Genomic DNA, 12,057 nt, shown 5'->3' with positions numbered 1-12,057 from the left:
GCCTCCCCGAGCCGGGCTGCAGCGCGCCGGGCCGCCCAGGGGAGATCTGGGGGAGCGGGAAGGCAGCCGGGAGAATCGGGACTAGTTCCTGGGGACTGACCCCTCCGCCCTGTTCCCAGCCCGTGCCGCGCCGAGGACGGGGGCGGGACTGGAAATGGCTCTCCTCGGCCTCCTTCGCCCGGGCTGTGCCGGCCGCCGGGAGAGTCCGCGCCGAGCTTGTGCGGGCCTCACCCGGGAGTCGGCGAGGCTGAGGGGGCCGCCAGGAGAATCCACGCTGCCACTTGTCCCGGCACACTGAACCGGGGAGTCCTACCCCCAAGGAGGGTGTGCGGGCCTCGCCGGGGAGTTCTCGTCGATCTGGGGATGGCGAGGTAGGGACATTTCCTACTGGGGTTCCGACAGATTGGGGAGTCCACACCAGGTGGTAAGGGGGAAATGGAGTGAGGGGGGAAAGAGACCCTCGGTGGAAGGGGTGGGGAGAGTCCATCCTAAAGATTCACAGACCCAGGGAGGAGTGGATGTGTGTGTCTGTGTGTGTTGCGGAGATGGGGGCAGAGAGTCGGAAACAGTCTCTCAGCAGTGGGGACAGAGTCCATCCTAAAGATTCACAGACTCAGGGAGGAGTGAGAGAGTGAGTGAGTGTGTGTGTGTGTGTGTGTGTGTGTTGCGGGGATGGGGGCAGAGAGTCGGAAACAGCTTCTCAGCAGTTCTCAAACTCCCCTATACACTCTTAAAAATTAGTATATTAAGGAGCTTTTATGTGAGTTATGTGTCTCAATATTTATCATATATAACTAAAACAGAATTTTCAATATATTTAGTATCTCATTTGAAAATAGTGGTAAAGAATCCACCTGCCAGTGCAGGAGACGTAAGAGATGTGGGTTCAATCCCTGGGTTGGGAATATCCCCTGGATATGAAAATGGCAACCCACTCCAGTATCCTTGCCTGGAGAATCCCATGGACTTAGCCTGATGGGCTCCAGTCCATGGGGGTAGCAAAGCGTCTGCTATGACTGAGCACACAGACATGCATGCATTATATGTTGATATGTGTTTATGAAAATAACCATACCTTTCAAAATAGAAGAAGAATGTCATTGTATTATATTTTTGCAAATCTCTTTCATATCAGTTTTAATAAGTAGCAGCTAGGGTTCTTATATCTTGCTTCTGCACTGTCTGTTGCAGTATCACATGTCATATCGCCTCTGGAAAACTCCACTGTGTACTCCTGAACGTGTGTGGGTAAAAGCATCAAATAGCATCTTGGTATTAAGAAAGTGGTTTTGACTTTGCGAATCCCTAGAGTCCCCTGCACCACACGTTGAGAACCACTGGAGTAGGAAATGAGTCAGGGGCTCAAGTCATTGATCCCGCTTCTTGTTTGTGATCCTTCCTCTGAATGGGAACACTCATCACCCCAAGGAAGGATGGTTAACCTCTGGTAGCTGCAACCAAGCTGACCTCACTCTGGAGACCCAAGTACTGTGTCCCCACGTAAAAGATAATGAGCCCTGCACACCTCCTGAAAACTGGCAAGGCTCTCAGATGCCTTGGGTTATTTCTGTGCCTGCAGAGGTGGCCTGTGTATGCCTTCAGATTGTAGCAGGGATATGGCACACAGGACCCATGGGTTCAGAGACATGCCCATAGGGAGCCGGTGCCAAGTGTGGAGGAGTTTGTTCAAGAGCTTCCAAGTGGGTCAGAAGTGATTTCGAAGAGAACAGGGAGGCATGTTGTTGCCTCCCTTTCCTCCATGATCGCTTCTGTGTGTGGTTGTGCAACCTTGCGTTTATTGGAAAATGATTTCCCAGTCTTGGTGCTCTTTCCCTTTCCACTTTCGGGGGCGGGGGGGTGTTTGTCCCTGTGGGTGGCCCTTCCTCAGCCTCTGCCAGACCCCAGTGTCCTGCAGGCTGCTGTGTGGTAGGTGGGGGCCCCTCACTGGATTTCTTCCTTGGCTTCTTGCTCTGTCAGCACAAGTTCCAGATAGAAATTAGGTACATATATAGCCTTATAAGAGCACCGTTGTGGCTCAGCAGTAAAGAATCTGCCTGCCAATATAGGAGATGGGGTTCGATTGCTGGGTCGGGAAGATCCCCTGGAGAAGGAAATGGCAACCCATGCCAGTATTCTTGCCTGGAAAATCCCACGGACAGAGGAGCCTGGCAGGGTACAGTCCACGGGGTTGCAAAGAATCAGACACGACTTAGCAACTGGACACACATATACACACCATGGCCTTATAAATGTTTGGAAGACAGACATCCCAAACCATTAACAGTCAGTTCTGGGCAATGGAGTCAGAAAAAAAGGCAGGAACCTTCTCCTTGTTACTCGTGATACCATATGACCGCCTGTTTAGCAGCATTCCTGTATTGCTTTTACAACCTGAAAACAAAAACTGAAATCCCAACAACATACACTTTTTCAAGGAAGATAGGATTATTTCTCTGATAAGAATGTTACCACTACTCCCTCTCTCCCAAGAAAACAAATTACTTTATTACATCACATTTCCAAACTAGTATCTGTGATACTAGTATATATAAAGTCAAAATGATACTAAGAGAGAGCCCTCTGAGATCAAAACATTCTTGAACAGTATAGTTTGATGTAAGGTTAGAAGCCACCAGATCAGACTGTTCTTCAGTGGATCATCATACCCCCCTTAAACTGCTATTGTAAAATGCTATTTCATGAAATGTCATGAAGTACAGTTTTAAAACTGAAAAATGTAATACCCAAGACTGTTTCTCCTTGATCCTACAGTTATGAGAAGAGAAAGCATGTTCGTGTACGTTCTGATGTGCCCATGTACCAACTGGGGCAAAGGATATGCCCACATGCCAAGTGGCTTTCTCTTGGTGGTGGAGTACAGTAGATTTTTATTTATCTTCACTTTGCTTATGAATAGTTGGTGCTGCTGCTGCTGCTGCTTAAGTTGCTTCAGTTGTGTCCGACTCTGTGCGACCCCATAGACGGCAGCCAACCAGGCTCCCCAGTCCCTGGGATTCTCCAGGCAAGAACACTGGAGTGGGTTGCCATTGCCTTCTCCGATTAATAGTTGCTGCTGCTGCTGCTGCTAAGTCGCTTCAGTCATGTCCAACTCTGTGCAACCCCATAGACGGCAGCCCACCAGGCTCCCCAGTCCCTGGGATTCTCCAGGCAAGAACACTGGAGTGGGATGCCATTGCCTTCTCCGATTAATAGTTGCTAGCAACCACTAAACAAGTATTAAACTTGATATGACCAGAAATAACCCCTACAGTTACTTATATAAGGAGGACAACATAATTGCCTTCGTTTTTCTTAGATGGACCATGCAACCTGGCTAGTAGCAGACCCTTGCTACTCCCTTCCTCCCAGTGGGAAGTGGAGAAAGAAGTGTGTGGAAAGCGACTCAGGGGGAAATAAAAACAGCCCTCAGTCACATTGTGCGGTGTCTACTTCCCCCTGTAAGATCAGCTCCAATCTCAGCCCTGCCCGCTCCTTCCAAGTGACCCAGAGGTTAGAAAGTTCTTACTGGATTTGCACCATCACCCGAGAAGCCATCAGCTGACCATCTTCCCAGACTCACTGGCCTTCATTAATTTTTTTTAGCCATTTTTAATGGCTAAAACTTCAGACATACAAAGAAATGGAGAGTATAAATCCCCAGCTTCAACAGTTATGAACATTAGCACTTGGCCAATCTTATTTCACCTAGACTTTTCCTGGAACTCACTCTTTTCCCCTCTTCTAAGAGTTAGCATCTTTATGTTCAACTGTATAAACTAATGAAAGGAGTATTTTTGTTGTGTCTTTTTAGTATCAAGCATGTACTGACTGCTGTAGCAAAATCTTAAAGTCTTGTGCCCTGCAGTCAGCATGACTGAAGCCCTGGAGTGGACTTCACACACTTGCTATGTGGTCCCACTTCTCTGCCTCTGCGTTTGCTTGCCTCTTGGCCTTTCTTCTTCCTGTCTCCCAGTTCTGCTCTCTTAAGGCTTTCTCAACTCCCCTAGTCATAGCTGTCTCTTTCCTCTGGCCTCTCTTATGACCCTTTGCAAACGGCAAGCTTATTTCAGTCTCCTTAGTCAGATCATCATCTTTGTCATATTCAAGTAAAGCAAGGTTTTCCTTTCTCCCTTTCTCCTATGCTGCTTGTGCTTAGTTGCTTAGTTGCTCGGTCGTGTCTGACTGTTTGTGACCCCGTGGACTGTAGCCTGCCAGGCTCCTTTGTCTATGGGGATTCTCCAGGCAAGAATACTGGAGTGGGTAGCCTATCCCTTCTCCGGGGGATCTTCCTGACCCAGAAATAGAACCGGGGTCTCCTGCATTGCAGGTGGATTCTTTACCAACTGAGCTACCAGGGAAGCAATGCTTTGTGCAAAGAAGATGCTCAAGAAATAGATGCTAAATTACTTTAACTCAAGTTCACTGGAGAACATTTTTGATTACAAGAGAAATGCATCATTTCTAGGGAAATTTTTCCCATATTGTCTAGGACCACAAACGTTTTATCTACATTTTTATGTTTTATCCACATAATAATTTTATGCACATAAAATTATTTATCTGCATAATTTTTAAAAGAACTGCAACAAAAAGAATCTCCAATTTGAGCCGACATAAAAAAGCCAGCTTTTTTTGAGGAAATTATCTTTCTGATCTGTTGTCATTTTTTCACATGTATCTGGAAGACCTCTCTAATTCTGGAGTGCTTTTTTTCCTCAAAAGGAAAGAGTGACTCTCTTTTAGAATATCTATCGTGTTGTAAGATGTAGGCTTAAATCTTCAGTAAAAGAAATAGACTACATGTAGGGTCCACACGCCCCATGAAGTAAGTTGATATCAATCAATGTCATGAATACTGGTAGCTCCTGGGTGTAGAGTCATTTCCAGTATTCATCATCTTTTCATCTAGTTCCTCCCTTAATAATCACAGTGGCCCTTGTGAGCTGGGCAGAGCAGTGCAGTCAGGTAATGTTACCTTAAATCTGCAAAAAGTAAACTGAGGTTTAGACAGCTAGAGTTAATCTTGTCTATGACAGAAAGTGGCAGAGTCTGATTTTAAGAGCAGATTAGAAACCAAAGGCTTTGGGATTGAATATTGGGAACATGCAAAGACAAACTCTCTAAACAGGACATGTACTGGGGAGCCAGACCAGGTTGTTGAAGTCAGGATGTTTAGTTGCTAAGTCGTGTCTGACTCTTTTTGACCCCATGAACTGCGGCATGCCTGGCTTCCCTGTCCTTCGCTGTCTCCCAGAGCTTGCTCAAACTCAAGTCCATTGAGTCAGTGATGCCATCCAACCATTTCATCCTCTGTTGCCCCCTTCTCTGGGATTGGCTATGGGGAACGTGCAAAGCCAGGAAACTATCTAAACATGACATGGATTTGGGAGCCAGACCAGATTCTTGAAGTCAGTGTGTATATCCTGATGCATAAAACTACCAAAGTGATAGCACACTCTCTGAACCAATCACTTTCCAAATGCCTTGGGTTTGGCTTTAGTCTTTGTTGCACAAGTTGATCTGCTTTCTGATGAATTGGCAAGGCTGCTCTGTATGAGTGCTAGTGGGGTTCTCTCTCATTCTGTTTTTGTGACTTCAAAACTTTGGGGAAACCCAACTTTGAACTGTGTGAATTGCCTGGGCTGTTGCTCAAACTGACACAGATGGAGCATTTCATTATTCTTGAACCTCATCATCCTTTCATGATCACGACTGTAGACTTACAAAGCAAAGTACACATTGTGGCTTGGCTCATGAAGAAGGCGTGTTGGCCTAAGAAAGAGTTCTCCTGCAGACTTACCAGGTTTGAACTTTGGGTTGTGAAGAGATGTGAACAAATCATTGTGGACAGTTGGTTACATGTGATAACTACACAGACATACTCAGGACAGTTCTGTAATAGTGGTGGCATCAAGACCAGCACTTGCTATGTTATGCTGGGACTTCCCCAGCAGTCTAGTGGTTAGGACTCTGAGCTTCCACTGCAAGAAGCACGGATCCTATCCCCGGTCAGGGAATTAAGATCTCACAAGCCTTGTGGCAGAGCCAAAACAATAAGAATTGTTATGTTTCATAAAACCTTATCTGCTCAGATAAGGAATCAGTTACATTTTAAGGCTGGTGATGCCTGATAATGGATTTTTGACATCAACCCATACTTCAGAACCCATGTATACTGAAATTACATATACTATATGTAATTTAATCTATAGGTATGATTACTGTATGTAATCATCTATACTGAAATTACATATACTATATGTAATTTAATCTATATGTATGATTACTGTATGTAATCATCTATACTGAAATGTACATCTATACAAATTTATACTGAAATCAAGAGTATTTTAGGGGCAATTAGAGGAAAACTATCTAGTCCTCACTACTCTATTGGCTTCCCCTTGTAGCTCAGATGGTAAGGAATCTGCCTGCAATGCAAGAGACCATGGTTTGATACTTGAGTCAGGAAGATGCCCTGGAGAAGGGAATGGCAACCCACTCCAGTATTCTTGCTTGGAGAATCCCATGGACAGAGGAGCCTGGTGGGCTACAGTCCATGGGGTCACAAAGTCAGACACGACTACCTCAAAATATCCAAATTATCTAGTCCTCACATATGTACTTTAGAGTTGGAAGATTGTTTTAAAGTGAGATTTAACTTTTTTAATCTATTTGGTAATGTAGGTTTTTGGATGAGGAATAACTATAAGATTCTCTGCTTGTTTGGAAATGCGTAGGGCAAGGGAGTTGGCCATTGGTGGCTCAGTGGTAAAGAGCCTGCCTGCCAATGCAGGAGACACAAGTTTGATCCCTGGGTTGGGAAGATCCTCTGGAGAAGGGAAGGGCAACCCACTCCAGTATTCTTGCCTGGAAAATCCCATGGACAGAGGCACCTGGCAGGCTATAGACTCTAGGGTTGCAGAGTCAGACACAACTGAGCAACTAAAACAAAACACAAACTTGCCACCTTCCAGCCATGGGGTGTTGACAAGTTATCAATAATTATCGTCTGTGATCCTCAGTCTTCTCATCTGTACAGTTGGGTGGTGATCCCTACGTCACAGTTGTTGAGGGACTATATTAGACGCTGTGGATAAAGTGTCAGGCACTCCACCGGGGCTTGGCTCACGTCAGCTGGCTGCAGTGCTATAGAGTGATGTAGCACTCAGAGCAGGGTGCCTGTCCACACTTCCCTTAGCCCAGACCTCCTGAGCTCCAGGCCCATGTATGCTGCTGCCTGCCGTTCCTCTTCAAGGCAAACTCACCGTCTGAAACCAGTACCCAGGTGTATCACGGTCATTAGCTCTGCCAGTTTGCCCAGATGGGGCACACGGAGCCATGCTAGATCTCTCTCTTCCTCCCCCACCCTCAGCCCGTTCTCCTTTCTTAGCTGTCCCTGGGATCTGTTGCCCTGCCCTCCACTTCTGACTTGATGACTGCAACAGCACCATAACCTGCCTCCCTGACGCCAATCTAGCATCCTTCCCCCAAGTCAGCTCCTACCTCACCCAGCGTGTGTGCGTGCTAAGTCGCTTCAGTCGTGTCCTACTCTGCAACCTATGGACTGTAGCCCACCGGGCTTCTCTGTCCATGGGGTTTTCCAGGCGAGAATACTGGAGTGGGTTGCCATACCCTCCTCCAGGGGATCTCCCCTACCCAGGGATCCAACCCGCATCTCTTTATGTCTCCTGCATTGGAAGGTGGGTTCTTTATCATGAGCGCCACCTAGGAAGCCACCTGTACCAGAGTAATGTATAATATCCAATCAGGTCTTGAAGATTTCAGCTAAGACTCTTTTAACGTGCCTGCCTTCAAGTTTTTCTGTGCCTTTCTTCGAGGTCCCTCGTGATACAGGCCCCACCCCTCCCCTCTCCTCTGAGCCCCGCCATCATGAACATTTCCTTCAGACTCGTGGAACAGCTCTGTGACATCCATAGGGTCTCACTTCCATACCTTCACATGTGCTGTCTTCTCTGCCCAGAACATTTTTTCCCTGACTCCCTCCCTCAGTGTAGTTCTCCAAGTCTCCTGCATGGTGTCACCTGTCCCCAGAGGCCTTCCTGACCCCGTCCCATACTGGATCAGGTGCTCTCCTTAGATGCTTCTTTTGTCTGTTTGTTTTTGGCAGCATCGTGAGACATGTGGGATCTTAGTTCCCTGACCAAGGATTGAACCCATGCCCACTATAGTGGAAGTGTGGAGCCCTAACCACTGAACCGCCAGGGACTCCCCCGTAGAATTCCCTTTATCGGCCTGCATCCACCACTGCTGCAGGATGGACTGCTTGATCGTGTCATAACCTCCTGACCAGTCTGTGTGTAACTGAAGATGGCGGGGAAGCGGGGGGAGCGCTTATGTCTTTATCCCATCAATGTCAAATCAGTGTCTTTCAGGGTCGAATGTAAAACTGAATCTGCAATAGTGCCTTTTCTTGGACAAACCAGCAGCTCAGAAACCAGGTGCATCGTCGTCAAATGCTGCTCTAATACTTGTCCCATCTTTGACTCAGTGAAGTGGCCATTGCATGTGGATGCTACGTGGCCCTGTGGGCCACTGAGATGGGATTAGAGCATTATTGCTCAAGAGCTGGGCTTAAGGGCAGATGCACTTGACTTTGAGTTCCCTTTCAGCACGCCTGCGATCTGGCAGCTGCTTTCCCGCTCCTAACCACCTGACTGTGGGGAAAGAAAACAGTAGCATCAGGTCCTCCCTGCAGCTGCCTTTCTTCTGGAAAACCAAGAAATGTGGGTTTATAGCTCAAACTTCTTCGAACTTGACCAGCATGAGTCATCACTGTTGGATCCCAGCAGTGCTGAAGTGGGTGGGGGCAGATCACCTCAGAACCTCGGTGAATTCATGGAGAGAAATGCTGCCCAGAGTGACCTCTGGCAGCCTGACACTTGCCACCACCTTTTGTGGTGACACTCTTTCTAATTTCTAGAATTTGAGTTAGGGAAGTTCATTACCAAGGAACTACTAAATGAGGTAGGAGCTCGAGGGACTCACGTCGCTTCCCTTGCCCTTGGGACTCAGATACATCAGGGCTTGGCTGGGGTCTCTGCAGGTCTCGTTTTGGAAACGGTACTGGTGATGGTGGGTTGCTGCAGGGGAGGGAACCGCAGTTTAAGAAGGGCAGCCTTAAAGAGGACTGGCCTCAAAGAGAAGAGGATGAGGTCCAGAGTGGGCTAGTTAGGATGCCTGGTTCTGGTGGGTCCTGCCCTTGCTGCTGCTGCTGCTTCCTTTTTGAAAAGTTATTTATTTATTTATTTGGCTGAACCGGGTCTTAGTTGCAACCTGTAATCTAGTCCCCTGACCAGGGATCAAACTGGAGCCCCCTGCACTGGGGGCACAGAGTCAGCCATTGGACCACCAAGGAAGACCCTCTCTGCCCTGCTTCTTTCTGTATTCTCTGGACAAATGTTCCATGACCCCACAGTGACTTGCCTTTCTCAGTGCATCTCCAGAATAATAAATGTGAAGTTCACCAAGACTTTCTTGTGAACCTATCTATATTAGCTCATAGTGATACCAGAAAATAAAAATAACTATGTTTGTGCTACTGTAGTTAATTTAAAATGAGCTTAAAAGATGTGTCAGGCAAGCTTTCTGTGTTGGGAATTGCATATGATGTTGTGCCCTCTTGGGCACTGAGCCTCAAAGAGGCTAGGGGGGCTTGATCAGACAGTGCCGTGGTCACAGGGTGCTGGTCTACACAGATTCTGACCACTGCCTTTGGCTGTGGCTGTGCACATCTGCTGAGTGAGTCATGATCACTTCTATGATACATCCTGAAAACTTCCATTGTGACTTAATGAAGTTTGGAGAACGGAAAGGTTAGATTTCAGGAAGTAGCTACTTCTTAAATGACAATCAGATGTTTTCATATTACTTGTTAACATCTTACCAAACCTAAATTCTGATGTTGGAAATGTAGAGCTTAAACCACGTGTAAAGTTAGGAGCGCGCTTTGTGGTTGTCCCTTAGTCCGAGTTCCTACAGTGACAGGCTCTGCTACACCCCACCTCAGTCTTCTCCTTTTCTGCCCTCGCTCACCCACTTCTGCCTTCCCTCAGACCCCACGTCAGGGCCTTCGCACGTGATCTGACCCCTCCTCCAGATTCCCCTCACTTCCTCCACAGTTTTTCTCAAGTGGCTCCATGTCAGTGAGGTCTTCTTTGATCTCCTGATAACGCTTCACAGAACATGCCCTACTGCCGTGTCCTGCTTTATCCATGGAACTGGTCACAGTCTGACGTTCTGTTTCTGTATTTATTTGTTTAGTCTCCCCCTACTGAAATGAAGCACCATGAGGGAGCTTTGTCAATTTTGTTCCTGAGTGCCTAAAACATATTACATGGTTAATGTAAAGGTATATTGAACAAATAGATGAATGAATTATAGAATTTTTTTCACTCAGAAGGGACTTTTTAGATCATCAAGTAACCCTGTGTTACAGACTGGGAAATTGAGGCCCAGAAAGGTTCTGTGGCTTATTTCGAATGAAACTGCTGCTGCTGCTAAGTTGCATCAGTCATGTCCGACTCTGTGCGACCCCATAGATGGCAGCCCACCAGACTCCTCTGTCCCTGGGATTCTCCAGGCAAGAGTACTGGAGGGGGTTGCCATTTTCTTCTCCATCGAATGAAACTAAATCCTTCAAAAACTATTACAGCTTTTTAAAAAACTAGGAATATATTTGGAGCGCTCTGGCCAGTGGTCCAGGATGAGACAAAAGAGTTAGTTAAAATTATAATAAGTTAAGTTGTGATAAGTTAATTTGTGATAAGCTAGAATTGTAACCCAGAGTGACAAGTTATTGTGTGACTGCAAAGCTTTCTGAAGGCAGAGTCTCATTAATTTTTGTAAAGTGCACCTTGCATTAATTAGTGCCCAAGAAAAATGTGCCGATGGATTTGCTAATATTGTTATAAAGCCATTCCTTCTCCAAGATCCTCCTTCTGCACTGAGACAGGAGGGAAGAGGACAGGGTGCAACCTCTGAAAGAATAACATCCTGAGGATATGACAGAGCTGGGTAGAAACCACTAGGTTCAAGATGGCAGGAGATTCTATTTCCCACAGACCTGGAGCCTCATTGTACGCTCACTGTAACATGTTAATGCTACGTGTCTGACTCTTCGAGATCCCATGGACTGCAGCCCACCAGGCTCCTCTGTCCATGGAATTTGCCAGTAAGAATACTGGAGTGGGTTGCCATTCCCTTCGCCAGGAGTCTTCCTGACCCAGGAATTGAATGCAGGTCTCCTGCATTGCAGGCAGATTCTTCACCATCTGAGCCACCAGGGAAGCCCTGTAATACATTAGCATAGGCTAAATGTCTCACAGGTGCCATGAGAGTTATAGGGCCAACCATAAAAAGTCAAAAAGCGGGAATTGCCCCAATTCCTGGAAATCCCCACCCCCTCACCAAGATAGAATATTCCTCCTCCTCATCCAGTATCCAGTGAAATTCCCCAGCCCATAGAAACTAACCACCCCTATACCCGGGGTCTGGTCTAACTTTCCAAGAGGATCCCATGCCCTAGGGCCACCTCTCACCTTCTGAGACTGCCCACACTGTGTCTCTCTAAATAAACCCATTTTCACTTTACTGTGGCTCACCTTGAATTCTTTCCTGCATAACGCCAAGGGCCCTCACTTGGCCACTCAAGACCTAGGACATGACCATCCTTTCTTGCCCCATTTTTCATACAACAGCACTACCTTTTTTTTTTTCCATTCTCTCCCAAAATAGGTAATTGCACTTATGACTTCTCCTTTAAAATTCTTTTGGTTGCAAGTATCACATTTAAGAGATTTTTGTATTATTTTTTGTGTTTTTTTCCCCCAGTACTTTTATGAACAGCTAGGAAGATCAAAGAAATGATTTGGTCTCTGAAAATTGGGCTTCCTTGGTGGCTCAGACAGTGAAGAATCTGCCTGCAATACAGGAGACCTGGGTTCAGTCCTTGGGTTAAGAAGATCCCATGGAGAAGGGAATGGCAATCCACTCCAGTAGTCTTGCCTAGAGAATTCCATGGACAGAGGAGCCTAG

General features: G+C 46.6%; 1 protein-coding gene across 1 annotated transcript in view; it reads left to right on the top strand.

Moving 5' to 3' along the window:
* The first annotated feature begins 163 nt into the window (after positions 1-163).
* Positions 164-12,057, top strand: part of ACO1 (aconitase 1, soluble) — a 63,584-nt gene continuing 51,690 nt past the window's right edge. The window contains exon 1 of the mRNA XM_010839605.1: positions 164-371. Within this exon, the coding sequence (XP_010837907.1) occupies positions 364-371 (8 nt within the window). The 5' untranslated portion in view covers positions 164-363. The remainder of the gene's footprint in view (positions 372-12,057) is intronic.

Source organism: Bison bison, unplaced genomic scaffold, assembly GCF_000754665.1.
Source record: "Bison bison bison isolate TAMUID 2011002044 unplaced genomic scaffold, Bison_UMD1.0 scf7180017864123, whole genome shotgun sequence".
In the NCBI taxonomy this organism is placed as follows: Eukaryota; Metazoa; Chordata; class Mammalia; order Artiodactyla; family Bovidae; genus Bison; species Bison bison.
The sequence above is the reverse complement of the archived record's forward strand: the minus strand, read 5'-3'. Positions and strand labels throughout refer to the sequence as shown.